The 19192-nt window shown below is 46.1% G+C and overlaps 1 protein-coding gene across 2 annotated transcripts in view; it reads right to left on the bottom strand.

Annotated features, from left to right (window-relative positions):
* Positions 1–1620: 1620 nt before the first annotated feature.
* The window catches only part of LOC135914613 (phospholipid scramblase 3-like), a 123174-nt gene continuing 105602 nt past the window's right edge, over positions 1621–19192 (bottom strand). For both annotated transcript variants that reach the window (XM_065447537.2, XM_065447539.2), the window contains exon 6: positions 1621–1967. In XM_065447537.2, coding sequence (XP_065303609.2) covers positions 1722–1967 — 246 coding nt within the window. In that variant the 3' untranslated portion in view covers positions 1621–1721. The remainder of the gene's footprint in view (positions 1968–19192) is intronic.

Here is a 19192-nt window from a genome sequence, read left to right as displayed (position 1 = left end):
ATCACGAGCGCAGTCAATTGAGGAATTCCGCTTTCCAATCTCCTTCCGAAAGTTGCGCGACAATCTGGGGCTCATAAATTTCCACAGGCGCTTCAGATCTTCCTCTCGCAAGTTCTTAAGCCGCTTACTTAGTTGATGCGGCACGACTACAAAAAAAAAAAACGCCCTCCTTCTGCTAGTCGTCCGAGCAGGAAAACTTCTTCCAGGAATCCAAAAGCTGGTCGACGACTGCAGTGTTGCTGATTCATCCGTTGCCAAACGTGACCACTCGTGTTGTGGTCGACGCGTCGACCGTGGCAGTGGGTACAGCACTGCAGCGGCACGATGGCACAGACTATACATCGCTAGGTTTCTTCTCAAAGCGCCCCAAACCTAGAGAAACTCGCCAAAGCACTTTCGGGAATAATATTTTATGCTGGCCATTTATTGTACTGTCAAGCATCTCCACTTCTTTTTTTTTGCAGGCAATATTTTACATTTTGTCTTTCTACAAGCCGTGAACCTTCGTTTTCTAGAACAGTACCTCGTACTCAGAACATGAGCTTCGGCCACTTTTCGTTATTTCCGAATTTTCTACGGACATCCGTCATATCTCGAGGACTGAAAATGAGAGAGCTGACGCGCTGTCGTGGATCGGCGCATTGGCTGCTGGCCCGGTGGATTTCCAAACTATAGCTTCCGCTCGGTAAACCGGCCCCGAATTTCCCCACTTGCGGTAAAAAAGGCTGGTCACTCCTGCTTGAAAGGGTCCCTCTTCCCTACAAGACTCGTCACGTGCGACAAATCACATGCAGCTCTGCACCCATGCGTGGCTCCTCAGTTTCGGCAGCTAATATTTGATTCACTGCACGGGCTAAGCCAGCCCAGCACCAGAGCTACATAGAGGTTTATGTCAGACCGCTTCCTCTCACCAGGGATCAACAGACCTGTTCGAAGCTGGTTAAGAAGCGGCCAAGCCTCTCGAACCGTGAAAGTGACCCGACTCCCGCGTTCAGCGGTGCAGCGGTTTTGACCACCAGAAATCCGTTTCAATTACGTAGATTTAGAGTTGGTGGGGCCTCTTCCGCTCTGTCAAGGTTTCAGGTACCTACCTCTACACGTGTGTCCACTGGTACTCAGGATGACCTGAGGGCACACCTCTGCAAGACATCACGACCGAGATAGTGGCGGAAGCATTTGTTGCTACGTTGGTGTCGTGGTACGGTTGCGCTCCCCGCATAACTATTAACCGAGGCTGGCAATTTCAAAACGGCCCTTACAACTACTGCCCACGTGCCATCATAACGCCGCGGCTTATCACCCACGGAGCAACGTGGGTGGTAAGCTGAGCGTCCCCACAGACAGCAGAAGGCGTCGTTGGCGGCCACGCTCGACAGACAGCACTTAGTGGAAAGGCTACCCATGGTACTACTCGGGCTGCGAACAACAATCAAGCATGACCTCAAAGTCAGCCGAGCCGAGATGCTCTATGGGTGAGCAATCCGCATTCCCAGCCAGTTTTTTGGCACCTAGCGATGCACTCCACCAGCGCCCGCACAGCACTAGAGATGCAACACACGCGCGTATCGCCCGTGGCAGCTAGTGTTTAGTTTCTCGACAATGGACACAACCACGTGCGTATTTGGCCACCATTTATTTCTTCCTATGAAGGCCCTTTTTGCGTGGTTTTGCGTTCAGAGAAAACATTGAAGATTGACGTTCGCACCAAAGGAGAGACAGTGTCATGCAAGCATATCAAAACAGCTTCTTTTGGATATTAAATTTTCTTTCCTTCCCCCATTCACACCCGAGTCTTCGGCATTCGAGGGGGAGATTCCCTGTAGCGGCAGTCCGTCGCTACGTTGTCCCTGCTTCGCGGTAATCCAGTTTGCTTCGCCTTGCCACGAAGCGAGGGTCATTGCCTGCTGCCCTTTCTTGGAGTCGGGGCGGCTGCGCGACTGCGGTACCACCACAGCCACTGGGCAAACCTGCATTTAATTTTCAAAAAAAGTCAGTCGACTATCCGCTCCCTACCTGCCAAAACGTGCTTTTATTGCCGCCACTAAACCGAGCTCCCCACAGTTGTAAGCTATGCTTTGTATGTTCTTTACTTTGAACGACACTGATTATTCACATGCTCGGCGAGTTATAGATACTACGACGTGTCCCTCACCAGGAGACCAGGCCTTCGGATGTCGTCCCGAGAACCTGATTTGTTGCGTAGAAAAGAGGGGATGTTTAGTCTAGTGAGTACATGGTTATACTCGGAGAATACCAGCACAATTGAAAAGGGGAAAATTAAGAGCGACCTTTGTTTCGTTTTTCCCACGTCTGACTTTCAATTTTTCCCATGTTCAAATTTGCTGGCATTCTCCTGGTATAACCGTGTTGAGGACAAGATAGTCGCCATATACGAAAACGCCTCAGTTTGAACGTTTATTTAACATAATGAACGTATACAATTGCAAAGTACACACTTTGCAATTCTTTTCCTGTGCCGATGTTTTCGATGACGTAACAAAGAAAATTGTTAGAAAAATGTATCTCATTTGTAAAATGTTCCCTACTGCTGTATTTTCTTGTTTTACTTCAGCTATATAGGTTTTGTGTGATTTTGCCGTATAAAAAAAACAGCTGCCATAGAAGTGTTTTTTCCCTGATAACAATCGGTAGGGACCCTTTAACAAATTTGTTGGGTCCCAAAAGGGTGTACTTTGCAATTGTATACGTTCATTATGTTAAAACGCCTCAGTCATAGCGTGTAATGCTTTTACAGACGGAGAAATGACCTAGAAATATGTAGGTACGGTCAAATGCTTTGTCGGTTGGATGTGACATGACAGCAGAGTATGTGACGTTTAAAAGTCGCGCTATGCGCGTGCCCACTTACTTGCATTTTGTTGATTTGGGCTTTCATCCGTATTTTTCCTGGCGAGTCATCTCATTTCAAGGTTCTGTCTCGCGGCGAGACGTGATACTTATCAAGCTTGCAAAGCGAACGTGAACACTATACTCCGTAATGTATTTTGTACACTAGCGTAGCACTTTCGCCGCTCTGGCGAGAAATAAACAGCGCCGTGAATTTCTTTTCGAAGTGCTGATGCGCAATGAGCGCCATTTAAACACCTTTGTCTGGTTCTTTCTCATGTATTATTTTTTCTGTACACAAACCAATAAGCGTTTAATGTGTTTTGGACCTCGTAACCTTAGTGCACCAGTTGTAACGCTCACCTTAAATGCAATAGGATATCGCACTTGCTTCAGTGCATTGAATTTTTTGTTTGTTTATACTAACATACTGCAGTATTCTAAGAAGCAACTTCGCTTTAAACATCCCTGCCTTTCCTTGCTTTTTTCTCTCTAACACTTGTAAAACACATGCAACAACATAAAAAGCAGGCAGAAACTTGTTTTTTAAGCAGTAGATATCAAAGTAAAAGCGAATCATTTCATGCAGTGAAGTCAGCGTTTGTATTCCTTCCTGCAGATGACAGCATCTTTCTAAGTGCCACTAGTTTTTGCACATCCAAGCAAATAAAATGAGGCGTATGTTCAGATATAGACAGTCTCCTATCACGTCTCCTATCACGACGAAGGCAATGTTGTAAATGAGTTTGTAATTACACGTATTACTCCCTAAGCACATAACCATATCACGTCGTTCGGCTTCTAAAAAAGTATCATGTAACACGCAAGATAAAGAAAGACAGGAACGCGTTTGTGTATCCGAAGATTCTTTTGGTTAGATTGTGAGATACAGTGCTTACTCGGGCGCAGTAACGTAAAACTATTCAAAACGTTTCTATTTTAGTTCTGCAATCAGCCCTACGCGATTGGTAAAAAACTTTTTTGGACTAGAACCACTTCATCTGTTTGTCCCGCGACGTCACAAAAGCCACAATAGCTCCCCATGTGATGTGACGTGTACACACTGATTATGCATGATTTGACCGAACAAAAGAAAAGTAGGCATTTCCGATCCGGTTATCGATTTTCAGTGGAGTGGCTCAGCCCCATCAAATCCCTATCCACTTGAGCGTACTCCTCACCTCTTCTCAGCTAATTAGATGAGACAAGCCGCTTAGTGTGGGCAATTTTACTCGTTTTTCAAGGAAACAAAAGTGATCTCCTTTGCACGAGGAGAGCGTTTGATTGGTCTGTTCACCGAGCCCTGCGGATAACCGCCCAATGCGTCACCGGTTACGCAAATTTGACCTCAGAAGATTTGAATAAAAACATATTGCAATAGTTTTACGGTATAGGGCCCCTGTTTTATTCCGTGGTGTGATTTATAGGTATGTGAGTGTGGACTTCATAAAATTCTACTTGGTCTAGCTCACGCAAACTTAGACACAAGCAAATTTATATCTATGAGAGCTTACTCCAACTCGTATAACCTAAAATTCTGCTCAGCCGATTTTCTTGGACAAGTATTCGGCTAGCTGAGCTTGTTGCCACTCATATTCACCAGATTTCTACTCAGTCGACCTTGCTCTGACTCATATTCACCAAATTAAACCAAGCCGAGCTTCTTCCCACTCATATTCAACAAATGTTTACTCAACCAAGTATGCTCTGACTCACCTTCACCAAAATTCTACCAGCAGAGCTTTCTCCAACTCATGTTAACAAAAATTCTACTGAGACGACATTTCTGCGACAAATATTCACCAAAATTCTATTCAGCCGACCTTTCTCCTACCTATCTTCACCAGAATTCCACTCGGCCCAGCTTGCACCCCCTCATATTCACTAAATTTCTACACACTCGAGTTTGCTCTGACTCATATTCACCAAAATTCTACTCCGTCGAGCTTGTTCCCACTCGTATTTATTAAATTAGCGACAAAGCTGGGTTTGTTCTGACTCATATTCACGAAATTTCTACACAGCCGAGCTTGCTCCCCCTCATATTCCCCTAACTTCTTCTCAGGCGAGCGTGCTCCCACTCATATTGGCCAAAATATTACTCAGCCGATCTTGCTCTAAAACTCGCAAAAATTTAACTCAGCCACGCTTGTTCCCACTCACATTCACAAAATGTTTATTCAGCCGATGTCGCTGGAACTCATATTCGCCAAATTTTTACCAAGCCTAGTTTTCTTTGGCCCATATTCCCTAAAATTCTAGTGAGCCGAGCTTGCTCCCACTTGTGTTCACCAATATTGCACTCAACCGTGCTTCCTCCCACTAATATGTGCCAAATTTCCACCAAGCTGTGTTTGCTCCGCGTCTCTGTTCCTGCGCCTAGAATCCGCATACTTCGCTATCTTTGGTTAGTTTTTCTTTTTACTTTTTTCATTGTGATCGGTACACTTTATAATTCTTGTGTGCAGCTTTGCATATGTATAATGCCAGCCAATATTTGTTTTCGTGTGATTCTTTTTCCTGGTCAACCTTATATTTGCCGTCATCCCGCATTATTATTTATTAATGATTTATTTATTTATTTATTTATTTATTTCGAGAAACACCTAAAGGCCCACACAACGAAGGTATTACATAGGGGGGTGACAAAAATTCTATAAACATCTAGAGAAGCGTATTAAAGGAATGAGCAACAAGAATAAAATAGCAGAACAGCAACACTCAATGAGACATAATGGAAAAACGCAACATAATAAAGACAACACAAAAAGATATTAAAAATCAAACACATTGCGGTAACGGAACGAAACTAGAAGAAAAGCTACTCATCGCATTCATTTTATGAAGATCACGAAATTTAGATGAATTCATTTCTGTTGCGATTGAAACAGGCAGCTCGTTCTACTCAATAATTGTTTTGGGTATGAATTGCGCAAAACATGAAGTGCGGCAAATGATGCATTTGATCTTGAAAGGATGGTCACGGCGTGGAAAGACCGCCGCTGGTGATTAAAAGAAATCGTGATGAAGCAACGGATGATAGTAAATTTTGTGAAAAAGTGTTAAGCGAGAAAGTTTGCGATGATGGGAAAGGTTATCAAGAACAGCACGAGCCTTTAACACTGCGACGCTAGAGAAACGTGAGTAATTTGAAAAAGTGAGACGAGCAGCACGGTTCTGCAGGGATTCGATGTTTTCTATGAGGTAGGTTTTATCCGGGTCATATATGGCTGAAGCGTACTCGATTTTAGGTGAGATTAGGGTGATATAAGCAAGTTTACGCACAGGCGCCGGAGCGTGTCGAAGGTTACATCTTAAGAGGCCAAGAGAACGGTTAGCAGCTGCTAGAATCAGGTCAATGTGATAGTTCCAAGTCAAGTCGGACTAAAGGTGAACTCCTAAATATTTGTAAGTAGAAGCTGTCTCAACTGTTACGTGATTAATAGTGTATGCGGTTGGGATGCGGGAAGAGTTTCTTGTAAAGGAGACCAGCTTTGTCTTAGAGTGGTTTAAGATCATGAGCCACGATGAACACCAAGTGTTAATTGAATCGAGGTCAGTTTGTAAAAATTGGTGGTCAGTTTCACATTTAATGGCTCGGTACACAAGACAGTCGTCCGCGAACAGTCTAACTTGGGAAGATACATAATTGGGTAAATCATTAATAAATATTAGAAAGAGCAAGGGACCAAGCACGCTCTCCTGGGGTACACCGGATGTGACTTGACCCATTGAAGAGTTAGAACCTATAATAGCGGTGAAATGAACGCGAGATGAGAGGAGGTCTTTAATCCATTCTAAACTTGAGTAGTAGTATATGGTGGGGGAGCCAATCAAATGCCTTAGAAAAATCGAGAAATAAAGCGTCGACTTGTATCCCAGCATCTATTTATGTGAATAGTCGTTAGTAAATCCTGCAAGCTGAGCGTCGCAAGAAAATCCCTTGCGAAAACCGTGCTGATAATTAAATATGATGTTGTGATATTCAAGATAATAAGGACACGGGTGTGTATGACATGTTCAAGGAACTTTAAGAAGGTGCAAGGCAATGAAATAGGTATATAGCTTAGGGGATCAGAGCGGCTGCCAGATTTGATAATTGGCATTACTTTAGCTTCTCGCCAGTCATGAGGGATGTAACCAAATGGTAAAGACTGAAGAAAAAGGGCAGATAGGACTTGAAAACTACTCTGAGATACATTTCTCAATATTTTGTAGTTAAAGCCAAGCGGATCCGTGCTTGTAGCCTCTTTAAGGTTATTCAATAAAGAAAGAATACCATGATCACTTATGACTATAGAGGGCATGAAATAATCGTGAAGTGAACTGAGTGCTAGAGAAGCGGTAATGACTTCATGGGTGAAAAGAGACGAAAAAGCGTTGTTAAAGAGTTGAGCAGAATGCGCATCGTCCAACTGATCATCATCAGAATATTTTAAGGATGAATTGGGACGTGAATGTAAGTTCATTACGTTCCAAAATTTTTTGGGATTATTAGATAGCACAGTGTGTAAGACACCACTGTACAACTGGCGCCGGGTGGCTTTCAGCATTCTTTGGTAATCCTTGTCGTTTTTCCTGTAGCTTTCCCACGTAGTTAATAGGTTGCTAGCAACTGCCTGCCTATACAAACGATTTTTCTTTTTATTGGCTCTTAGCAGCCGCTCATTGAACCAAGGCGCCCTTTTACTGCACCCAATTGAGATAACCGGTATGAATCTTGTAATAAGGTTAAGTAGGGTTGTTTTGAGCAGCGTCCAGTTCTGTTCAATGGAACGGAAAGTGCGTTCAGCTAAGAATCGCACAGAAAAAGTTTCTTAATACGAGATTCATCTGGTCAAAATTAGCTCTATTATAACAGCTGATCAGCTTTGAGGTAGTTTTCCTGTCAACCATACGGTGATTGATGCACCCGGTAATGACGTCATTGTCGGAAAGACCACTAAGGTGAAATATTTTAGAAAAAGCATCGGGATTATTGGTTTAGAATCAGGTCGAGAATGTTGGCAGTGGTACCTGCGGATCGCGTGGGCTTTGTAATGAGCTGAGTTAGGTGAAAGTTTAGACAAGACTGCAGAAAAGCGTGCGCATCCTTTTTACTTGTTGAGACAGATAGTGTGTCCCAGTTGATACTGGGGAAATTAAGATCACCAAAGATAATTAGGACAGAATTTGGAAAACGCGTACACACAGAAAATTCGCCAGCATGTCCATCGTACAGGTCGGGTGGACGGTAGAACACACCGGCAAAAATATTTGTAGTAATGCACTTTATCGAGATGAATATACATTTCAGAAAAGAGGAAACAACAACTGGTATGGTAATCAGTTCTTGCTTCACCGCAATAAAGACGCCACCACCTCTCCTGTCCTTTCTGCCACATCGAAAATATTTAAACCTGATTAAACCTGATGATTTTAGCTCAAGACCAATGTGGGCAAGACCGCGTCATCGCTTACGCCAGCCGCCTCCTCTCTCCCGCAGAGCGCATTACTCGAGTACTGAGCGCAAGTGCCTAGCCCTCATTCGGGCGGTGGGCAAGTTCCGACCCTACATATATGGTCAACTATTCACAGTTACAACCGACCACCACGCCCTTTGTTGGCTTTCCTCCCTCAAGGATCCCACCGGATGCCTCAGTCGCTATGCGCTAAGGCTGCAGGAATACACATACACTGTGGTCTACAAGTCGGGTCGTCTACATCAGGACGCCGACTGCCTGTCTCGTCATCCCGTCAATGTACCAGATGGTTTAGTAGATGTCGCATCGATCTGCGTTTTTCCACTCTCTGCCTTGCAAGACATTGCCGCTGAACAACGACGCGAGTAGTCATTACGCCTCATTATCGAACGCCTACTTTCTGATCCGTCAGACCAATCTGTTTACATGTTCGTACTACAAAATGGCATCCTGTATCGCCGCAACATGCATCCCGACGGGCGCGAGCTCCTAACCGTCATTCCGTCTCATCTGCGACCGACTGTACTGCAGCAACTACACGACGTCCCTACAGCTGGACACCTTGGTGTCACGCGGACTACGACCGAATTCGGCGACGGTTTTTCAGGGCCCGTCTCAACCGCTCTGTCCAGCTCTATGTTGCAGCGTGTGAGTCGTGTCAACGCCGGGAAAGACCAGATCTACCTCCTGCCGGATTGCTGCAGCCTTTGGATATACCGGCCGATCCCTTTTTTGGCGTTGGCGTTGATCTTCTCGGATCCTTCCCTATATCAAACGACGGAAATATATGGATTGCTGTCGCTACGGACTATACAACTCGCTATGCCATTACTAGAGCCCTACCGACCAGCTGCGCCGCAGATGTCGCTAATTTCTTGCTTCACGACGTTATCTTGCACCACGGTTCACCTCGTCAACTTCACACCGATCGCGGCAGATACGTTCTTGCCAAAGTCATAGACGAGCTACTTCGATCATGTCCTACTAAACAAAAACTTACTACCGCTTACCATCTTCAAACTAACGGTCTTACCGAACGCCTGAACCGCACATTAACTGACATGTTAGCAATATATGTTTCCTCCGATCATCGCGACTGGGACATTGCTCTTCCATTTGTCACGTTCACCTACAATTTCTCGCACCACGACACAGCTGGCTAATCACCCTTCTGTATCTTCTTCTGCCATGAGCCGACTTTGCCTTTCGAGACTCTCATTTCGACCACACTTGACTCGCCGACAGAGTACACTCGCGATGTCGTAGCCAGTGACCCAAGCACGCCAGATTGCCCGCATTCGTCTGTCTGCTTCACAGACACGTCAGAAGTGCCGTTATGATCAGCGCCATCACGACGTGCACTACGAAGAAGTGCTCGTGTGCTAGCTTGGTATCCAACTCGGCGTGCTGGTTTTTCGGAGAAATTCCTCTCGCGGTACTATTGGCCTTACCGCATCCTTCACCAGGAGCCTCTGTCACATATGAAGTGTCTCCACTGGATGCCAGGGTGCCTTCCCCTCTCTCTGACATCATACGCGTCTGCAGCCTCAAACCCTACCTTTCTCAGAACGATGAACCGTACCAATGAGGTGCTTCTTCCAACGGGGGTGATGTCACAGTCGGTAATGCGGGAAGAAGAGGACGATGATGGTGGCCTTGAAGACGACGAAGAACAGTTTATCATAATCACAGCTCTGTGCTTGTTAGCTCCGCGATTAAAAGCCTTCTGTAAATAGACACACGCTTCTTCCTCCCGTAACAATATATAGCTGCATGTCGTCTGAGGTATTTTGGGGAGCTGTCGCGTGTGTGTGCCGTTATATACATGTCATGTGCGTCAATGCATGTCTGCTGTGTGTTTGTGGTTCTGCGCGCTGCGTCTGCCTCTTTCTGGAGTGATCCTACACCCAATCTCACAGCTGGAGACAAGTCAGTGGGGGAATGTGGCATAGGTTGTAGGAATAGCAGGGGAGAGTTATTAGTATAGTTTGCAGAACAGAATAGTATTCCGATTATGAATATCTTGTTCCGCAAGCGGGTTAGCCAAAAGTGGACGTGAAGGAGCCCGAATGGCGAGACTAGAAATGAAATAGACCTCATAATCCACGCTAACCCGGACATCATGCAAGATGTGGACGTGCTCGCCAAGGGGCGCTGCAGTGACTATAGGATGGTAAGAACTCTACTTAGCCTAGACTTCAGGAGGCGATGGAAGAAAATGCTACATAAGAAGCCGATCAATGAGTTAGCGGTAAGTGGAAAAAAAAGAAATCCCGGATCAAGCTACAGAACAAGTATTCGGTTTTATACCAGGAAGAGGATCTTAGCGTTGAAGAAATGAACGACAATCTTATGGGAATCAATAAGGAATGTGCAATAGAAGTCGGTGGTAACTCCATGTTACAGGATACCAGTAAGCTATCGCAGGAGACTAAAGATCTGATCAAGGAACGCCAATGTATGAAAGCATCTAACCCTGCAGCTTGAATGGAACTGGGAGAGTTTTCGAAGTTAATACACAAGCATAAGACATCGGACCTAAGGAAGTATAATATGGATAGAACTTAACATGCTCTCACTAACGGAGGAAGACTAAAAGTAGTAAAAAATAAACTACGAATAGGCAAGAATCAGATGTATGCGATAAGGAACAGAGCCGGCAATATGATTACTAATAAGGATGAGATAGTTCAAGTGGCTGAGGAGCTCTATGAAGATTTATACAGTACCAGTGGCACCCACGACGATAATGGTAGAATAGTCTAGAGGAATTTGAAATCCCACAAGTAACGCCGGAAGAAGAAAAGAAAGCCTTGGGAGCTTGGCAAAGAAGGAAGGCAGCTGGGGAGGGTCAGATAACAGCAGATTTATTGCAGGATGATGGGAAGATTGTTATAGAAAAACTGACCACCCTTATACGCAATGTTTCATGACCTTGAGCGTGCCGGCATCATGGAAAAAGGCTAACATAATCCTAATCCATAAGAAAGGGGACGTCAAAGACTTGAAAAATTATAGACCGATCAGCTTACTGTTCATGCCTACAAAGTATTCACTAAGGTAATCTCAAATAGAATCAGGAGCACCTTATACTTCTGTCAACCAAAAGACCAGACATGATTCCGTCAAGGCTACTCAACAATAAACCATATTCACACTATCAATCAGGTGATAGAGAAATGAGCGGAATATAAGCAGCCCTTACATATAGCTTTCATTGATTACGAGAAAGCTTTTGATTCAGTCGAAACCTCAGGAGTTATCGAGGCATTGCGGAATCAGCATGTAGACGAGCGGTATGTAAAAATACTGAAGGATATCTACAGCGCTTCCACAGCCACCGTAGTCCTCCATAAACAAAGCAACAATATCCCAATAAAGAAAGGCTTCAGGCAGGTAGATAGGATCTCTCCAATGCTATTCACAGCGTGTACAGGAGGTATTCAGAGACCTGGATTGAGTAGTATTGGGGATAAAAGTTAATGGAGAATACCTTAGTAACTTGTGATTCGCTGATAATATTGCCTTGCTTAGTTACTCAGGGGACCAATTGCAATGCATGCTCACTGACCTGGAGAGGCAAAGCAGAAGGGTGGGTCTAAATATGTATCTGCACAAAACTAAAGTAACGTTTAACAGTCTCGGAAGAGAGCAGCAGTTTGGGATAGGTAGCGAGGCACTGGAAGTGGTTAGGGAATACATCTACTTAGGACAGGTAGTGACCGCGGATCGGGATCATAAGACTGGAAAAATCAGAAGAATAAGAATTGACTGGGGTGCGTTGGGCAGGCATTCTCAGATCATGAACAGCAGACTGCCATTATCCCTCATAAGAAAAGTGTAAAACAGCTGTGTCTTTCCAGTACTCACGTACGGCGCGGAAACCTGGAGCCTTACGACAAGGTTTCTACTTAAATTGAGGACGACGCAACTAGCTATGAAACGAAGAATGATGGGTGCAACGTTAAGGGATAAGAGAAGATCAGCTTGGGTGAGCGAACAAACGCGAGGTAATGACATCGTGGTTGAAATCAAGAAAAAGAAATGGGCATGGCCAGGACATGTAATGAGGAGGGAAGATAACCGACGGCCATTAAGGGTTAAGGACTGGAAACCAAGAGAAGGGAAGCATAGCAGAGGACAGCAGAAATTTAGGTTGACGTATGAGATTAAGGAGTTTGCTGGGACAACGTGGCCACAATTAGCACATGAGTGGGGTGGTTGGAGAAGTATAGGAGAGGCCTTTGCCTTTCAGTGGGTGTAACGAGGCTGATTATGCTGTTTCGAATTTAAATGAACCCGATGTGAAGTCAGGATAACTAATATCACATGTAAGTGACCATCTACCTGTGTTTTGTCTTATACCGAAAATTCTGACAAGCAAAACGAAGACTGCGAACGGGGACCTCATCTAAGATTCATGCAGAATAAATTAAAGAAATTCCGATGTCTATTCCAGCGCACAGACTGGCAAGGTATACGTGATGTAGAGCGTTTGCTCTGTTCCAACAAATTTTACTCGCGTGCTATGACTTCGCTTTTCCACCTCAGCCAGTGGCTTCTGGAAAAAACTTAAAAGGCGCGCAACTTTTGGGTCGACAAATACTTTTACGAACGCATCAAAAAGAAAGAAGGTATGTATTACTCTTTGATACGCACAATAAAGCCGGTCCTATTCGTGATCTACAAAAATTTTTAAATGCACTACAAACTCATTCAAAGAAAGCCAAGAAATATTACTATGACCGTATTTTCTCGAATATAAGAATTATCTGCATAAAAATTATGGGCTGCGGTTGATGAAGTAACAGGAAGAAATTCACTAATACGCAAATGCATACCTAAATGGGTGCAAGATAGAACGTTCGGTATTGGTTAGCTGCATAAACACGCATTTTATTAACACTGATACGAACCCTGCACACGTTCAAATTGGAAAGAGTAAATGTTTTCGACACCACGTGAGTCGAATTCACTTTTGTTTAAACCACCTTGTCTTCAAATATGTGGTTTGATGAAGGCATTAAAGAAAGGCATTATGTTTCCGGTGGCATGGATGATATGAGTCCGGTTTCGATTAATTATGTGTCGCACGAAATAAGACCAGCGCTCGTACACGTTATCAACTTGCCTCTTATCCAGGCGTCTTTCCAGACGAGCTCAACATAGCGAGGGTCACGCCAATTTGGAAAGGGGAAAGCTTAGAGCAATTCTCAAATTAGCGGCCGATTTCAGTACACTTTGTTTTCAAAAATTTGTGAAAGTGTTATCTATGCAAGACTGTCAATTTTGTTCACGAAACACGAATAGAATGGTGTAGCGAATGGTGTAGAACTCTGTGGGAGGCACGTGGGTCTGAACGATTTGTCTGGAACATTCGGCGACTGCTATATAGAAGCCGACGAGCTTGACACGCTGATCAGATTTCGACGATCGCCGACTGTGTTCGCCTCTGTCGCCGATCTTTGAGTGTAGCCTCTTTTGAGGGCACAAGTTCGCCCAATAAAACGCTCGATTCGTCTTTCTCAGTTTGGCTGTTTTCTTCACAGTCAGTACGAGGTGACATCTGGTGGAAGTGATTGTACGTTCATGTACCGAACACCCCCGCAAAGCCGCGAGCCGAGCCCGAAGCCCGAGGACCAAACCGACATCGCCCAAGACCAGCGTGCCAGCCGCAAACTGCAAGGACTGCCCACAGAGCACGTACTTCTACCTGAGACGACAAAGAACATACTGGTCAAGACAACCCCAATGGCTGCCCCAGCGTCCCCCGTTATCCTACAACCACCTTGGGACCCACCGACATTCCATGGAGCAGCGAGTGAAGACCCGAAATCCTGACTGGAGAATTATGACCGAATCGCGACTTTCAACAACTGGGACTCCGACGACTAGCTGCGGCATGTATACTTCGCCTTAGAAGATGCCGCCAGACTCTTGTTTGAGAACAGGGAGTTGACTTTGACAACATGGGACCTGTTCCGTAGCAGCTTCCTGCGCACTTTTACAAGCGTCGTAGGCAAGGAAAGAGCCGAAGCTATGCTGGACGCCCCCGTGCAGCTACCTAACGAGAACATTGCCATATTTACGGAAGAAATGAGCTGTCTGACCCGGATATGCTCGAGGAGAAGAAATTCCGTCTACTTATGCGTGGTGTGAAGGAAGAGCGTTTCGGGACAATGACACGAAGCCCACCGACGACCGTAGAAGAGTTCCTTTGCGAGGCCACCAGCATCGAGAAGACACTCGAAATGCGGAACCTGAAATTCAACCGCCGCACGAGCTCTACAAACTACACAGGGATTCACTCACTGGCCACCGACGGCCTGCGCGAGACTATCCGAGCGGTCGTGCGGGAGGAGCTACAGAAGCTGTTCCTATCATCACAGCCTCAAGTGGCTTCAGTTGAAGACGCCGTACGTGAGCAGCTCCAACAACAACTCGGAGTAGCCCCTGAATCGCCGCAGCCTCAGCCGCAAGCGATGACCTACGCCGCCGTCGCCCGCCGTCAAGGTCCCTCTCCACGACCGCTCCAGGGCCCTGTAACACCGCAATTCCGTCGACCACCACCACCGCCGCCAGCACGCCCACCCGTCGCCCAGCGCTGCTACCCGAGGAAGAGAGACGTTTGGCGCGCTGCTGACCACCACCCGTTCTGCTACCACTGCGGAGAAGTGGGTCTACTGACGATGTCTATACCGGGAGATGGGACTGCGAGGTTTCGCCGTCAACGCTCCGCGCCCGCAGCAAGCTGGACGCCCTCGCGATATCACCGACTACCTCGCCGCTACTCAGTGGAGTCCTCGAGCACCGTCACGTTCGCCATCACCAGGCCGCTACCTGTCGCCGCAGCGCCGACCATACACTGGCCCAGCCCGGGGCCGGTCAGCGAGCCCATATCCGGGAAACTAAAAGCAGCAACCGATGGAGGTGCGGTTGCTGTTCGTCGAACTGACGAAGATCCTCCGCCGCCGACGACGACACCGAAGAAACCACCTCGACGACATAACGACACGCCGCCATCCCGACGAAGTCTGGAAGTAAAGAATGCGACGACGAAAGGCAAGCTGACGACGCGACGTTCCAGCTTCAGTTTAACACGACGCAGCCGTGATCCGACGCCAAGACCTAACTGCAACGCCAGACAAAGAACCACCGACCTCGACGTGTTTCTCGACAGCCACACAGTTACCGCCTTAGTGGACACAGGGGCCGATTACTCCGTATTGAGTGGACACATCGCAACCCAGTCGAAGAAAGTGAAAACTGCATGGGAAGGCCCTCAAATTCGAAGCGCTGGAGGACACCTCATTACGCCGGCTGGAATCTGCACGGCAAGAATTACCATTCATGACCGGACTTACCCTGCCACCTTAGTTATCCTCCAACAGTGTTCACGCGACGTCATTTTCGGCATGGACTTCTAAACCAATGCGGCGCAGTCATCGACCTGAAATCGAAGTCCATAACCCTGTCTGAAGATCAAGCGATATCACCCGAGAGCTCTCGTAGTCATCATGCCTTAACCGTGCTCGAAAGTCAAGTCAGCATCCCGCCTCGCTCCAGTGTTGTCATTTCCGTCGGCACAAAAACACCTGCCGACGTAGAAGGCGTCATCGAGGGTGACCAACGTCTACTGCTAGACCGTGAAATTTGCGTCGCTAGAGGAATTGCTCGACTGCACGGAGGAAGGACGAAAGTGTTGCTGACAAACTTCAGCCAGGAGTTCAAGCACATCAACAAGGGCACGACGATCGCATACATCGAGGAAATTCTGAAAACCAGCAATCCGTTTTTCCTTTCGGATTCTGCCCCATGTACCCCGACGACCGTAGTTCCGGAACCAGACTTCGACATAAATCCAAGTCTCCCCATGATTAAGCAACAACAGCTGAGAAGCTTACTTCGACGATACAGAGTGCATTTCGGCGTCATCAAGGATTCGACAAACGCCAGTCGTAAAGCATCGCATATTAACCGAAGAGTGTGCTCGACCACTCCGCCAGAGCCCTTATCGAGTTTCTACGCGAGAACGTGAGGCTATAAGGCACCAAGTCGACGAAATGCTGTGCGACGACATCATCCAGCCGTCCAAAAGCCCGTGGGCATCTCCTGTAGTCTTGGTGAAGAAAAAGGACGAAACCCTACGTTTCTGCGTCGATTATCGTCGTCTGAACAAAATCAAGAAGAAGGACGTATACCCCCTCCCAGGAATAGACGACGCATTGGATCAGCTCTGCAACGCTAAATACTTCTCGTCGATGGACCTCAAGTCTGGCTAGTGGCAAATAGAAGTCGACGAAAGAGATCGCGAAAAGACCGCCATCATCACCCCAGACGGCCTCTTCGGGTTCAAGGTAATGCCATTCGGACTGTGCTCGGCGCCTGCAACGTTCCAGTGCGTCATGGAAACGGTTTTAGCAGGATTGAAGTGGCAGACCTGTCTCGTTTACTTCGATGACGTCGTCGTCTTCGCAAGAAATTTCGACGATCACCTTAGGCGGCTTGAAACAGTACTAGAGGCCATCAAATCATCAGGGCTCACTCTGAAGCAAGAAAAGTGCCGCTTTGCTTAAGACGAGCTTATGTTCTGAGGCCACGTCATCAGCAAATCCGGAGTACGCCCGTACCCGCAGAAAACAGCTGCCATCGCAAAGTTCCCGCAGCCCATCGACAAGAAGGCAATGCGTAGATTCCTTGGCATGTGTGCCTGCACTGTGAAACATTTCCGTGATTATACGGAGGATTTCCGTCATTATACGGAGAATTGCAGGTAAAAATACGGAAACTATGTCATACTCCAAAAATACGGCAAAATCTGCCGTTAATATACGGAAAGTGCTCTCCGTTTTCAGCTTTACGGACATTTTCACTGTAATCATATGTACGGTTATACACTCTATTGGACGAAACAGACAGAATTCCGTATTTTTGTTATGCGAACATCCGTATTATTGTGAGAAAATTTAGGCTGTCTGAATGAGCGCTCGTACTCGTAAAGTTTCAGCTAACAATATTTTATTGAACACGCAAACTGTACGCATTATGAAGATGCGTACAAAATGTGAGAGCTAGCCTTCTACCAAAAGTTGCAATAACAGATCGTATAAATATATATACGCATCTTCTATTGCGGTCGCAGTTTGCCGTGCATATGGGCCACGCTGATCATATGCGCAAATATATACGTCTTCTCGTAATGTTCTCAAATTAAGCGCTTTGTAGTTAATAACACAGCATATATGTTTAGGTGAACGAAGAGCCGTGGACATACGTGCATACGTAAACAAGCTTGCAGCATTCAGGTGCTGGTGCACTGAGAATGACATTGGTGCTCTGTATACGCCAAAAATTGTGTGCACCCTAAATCAGCACCGAAACGCAGGGAGTGGTATAATGACCGTAACGGCGTTTACATTTTGCAACAAATGGTCTCGAAGGGGGCTGGCGGCCTATAGATCCAAGTACAACGGTCGGATGAAATTTTCGAATGCGGCAAGCAATTAACCCAAGTGTCAAAGGGCATTGCTGAACTGCAATGTAGTTGGTTTGACTCATTCCCATAATATTTACAAAATATCTCGTCTCTGACAATAACTGCCCATTCATTGAGACAAATCGATTACGCTTAATCTTCACTGTTCATGTGTTAATTCTTGCGATAAGATGTAATCGCAAACATTTGGCGCTTCATCTTGAACCAAGACCGGTAACCGCGTTCGTTCTTGTACGGTAGAATAAAGAACGCGAACATGCACCGACATGTGTGTAAACTACTGGAAGGTGACTGAAGTTGAAGGACCTATTACCGTGCTAGTACTTTGTGTACTGTCCAAAAGAAGAATAAAAAAGACGGAAAGAAAGAATGCCCAGTGCTGAGATGTAACGATTCAAGCTTTATTTCTTTTTGACCTAGAATGCAACACCATTAGTTCCATGTGCTTTATATATAGGTAATGTTATGACACAACTCATTATTTACCCGTTCAATACATGCACCAACCAGCCCAAATTATCACTATACTAGAGATTATGGACGCATCGCAGTGCATTGCTTTGCACTTCATTGCAGCACAGGGCTTTGCTATCCCCAGTAGCGAACGCTTTGGTTTACCTCCCTGCCTTTCCGCTTTTTGCATTCTCCCTCCCTTTGTATAAAACGCACTAACTTGTGGGAGAGAAATCATTCTCGTCTTTTAGAATTCAATTAGTTGTCAAGCAATTATATTGCAGTTCCAGTAACTCTATCGACCGGGTCCCGGTCGAAGAAACCAACAGCAGGCGTTTCAAGACAACTGTGAACTGTTATGTTTATTGCGCTGGGCATTTTATACCAGAGCGAGGGAAATGGTTAGTGGAAATATAGGGCAAGGAAAGGCACGTGTCGTTCCAGCGTGCCAAGATAGCTTGTGCTCGTTGAACTGATACGATACAGTAACTACAGCACAAATGCGAAAACGAAACCGATTCGGTTCTGTTCTCCGCGCTCACAGAGTGCGGCACCAGGGGGCAGCGCGCGCTGCGCGTCTGTTAGGAGTGGCAGACGGAGCTGCACATGTGTAGGCAGCCGGAATTTTTCGTGACGTGTTGTAAAGGTTGTTAATTTGCCGTAAATATCTCTTGATTTGTACTCAAGAGTGAAGCAAGACTCCGAGGAAGAGAGATTGACGCATCGGGAGTGAAGAACAGAAACGATGGATGGTTACGCTGCTTGGGTCTCGGCACGTTCGAATTGGCAAAGTTCCGAATTTGTCGCTTTGTTTTGTGCGCTTGTGCGCTCGTCTTTTGCCGTCTTCGCGCGGAGATATTTGCGCTGGATGTCTTTCACTTCGTGTACAAAACTCTGCACGCTCCGGCATCGAAGAAGTTGTCCTGTGTTTGGG

Source organism: Dermacentor albipictus, chromosome 9, assembly GCF_038994185.2.
Source record: "Dermacentor albipictus isolate Rhodes 1998 colony chromosome 9, USDA_Dalb.pri_finalv2, whole genome shotgun sequence".
In the NCBI taxonomy this organism is placed as follows: domain Eukaryota; kingdom Metazoa; phylum Arthropoda; class Arachnida; order Ixodida; family Ixodidae; genus Dermacentor; species Dermacentor albipictus.
Note: the sequence above shows the minus strand (reverse complement) of the source record. Positions and strands in the feature narration are given on the sequence as shown.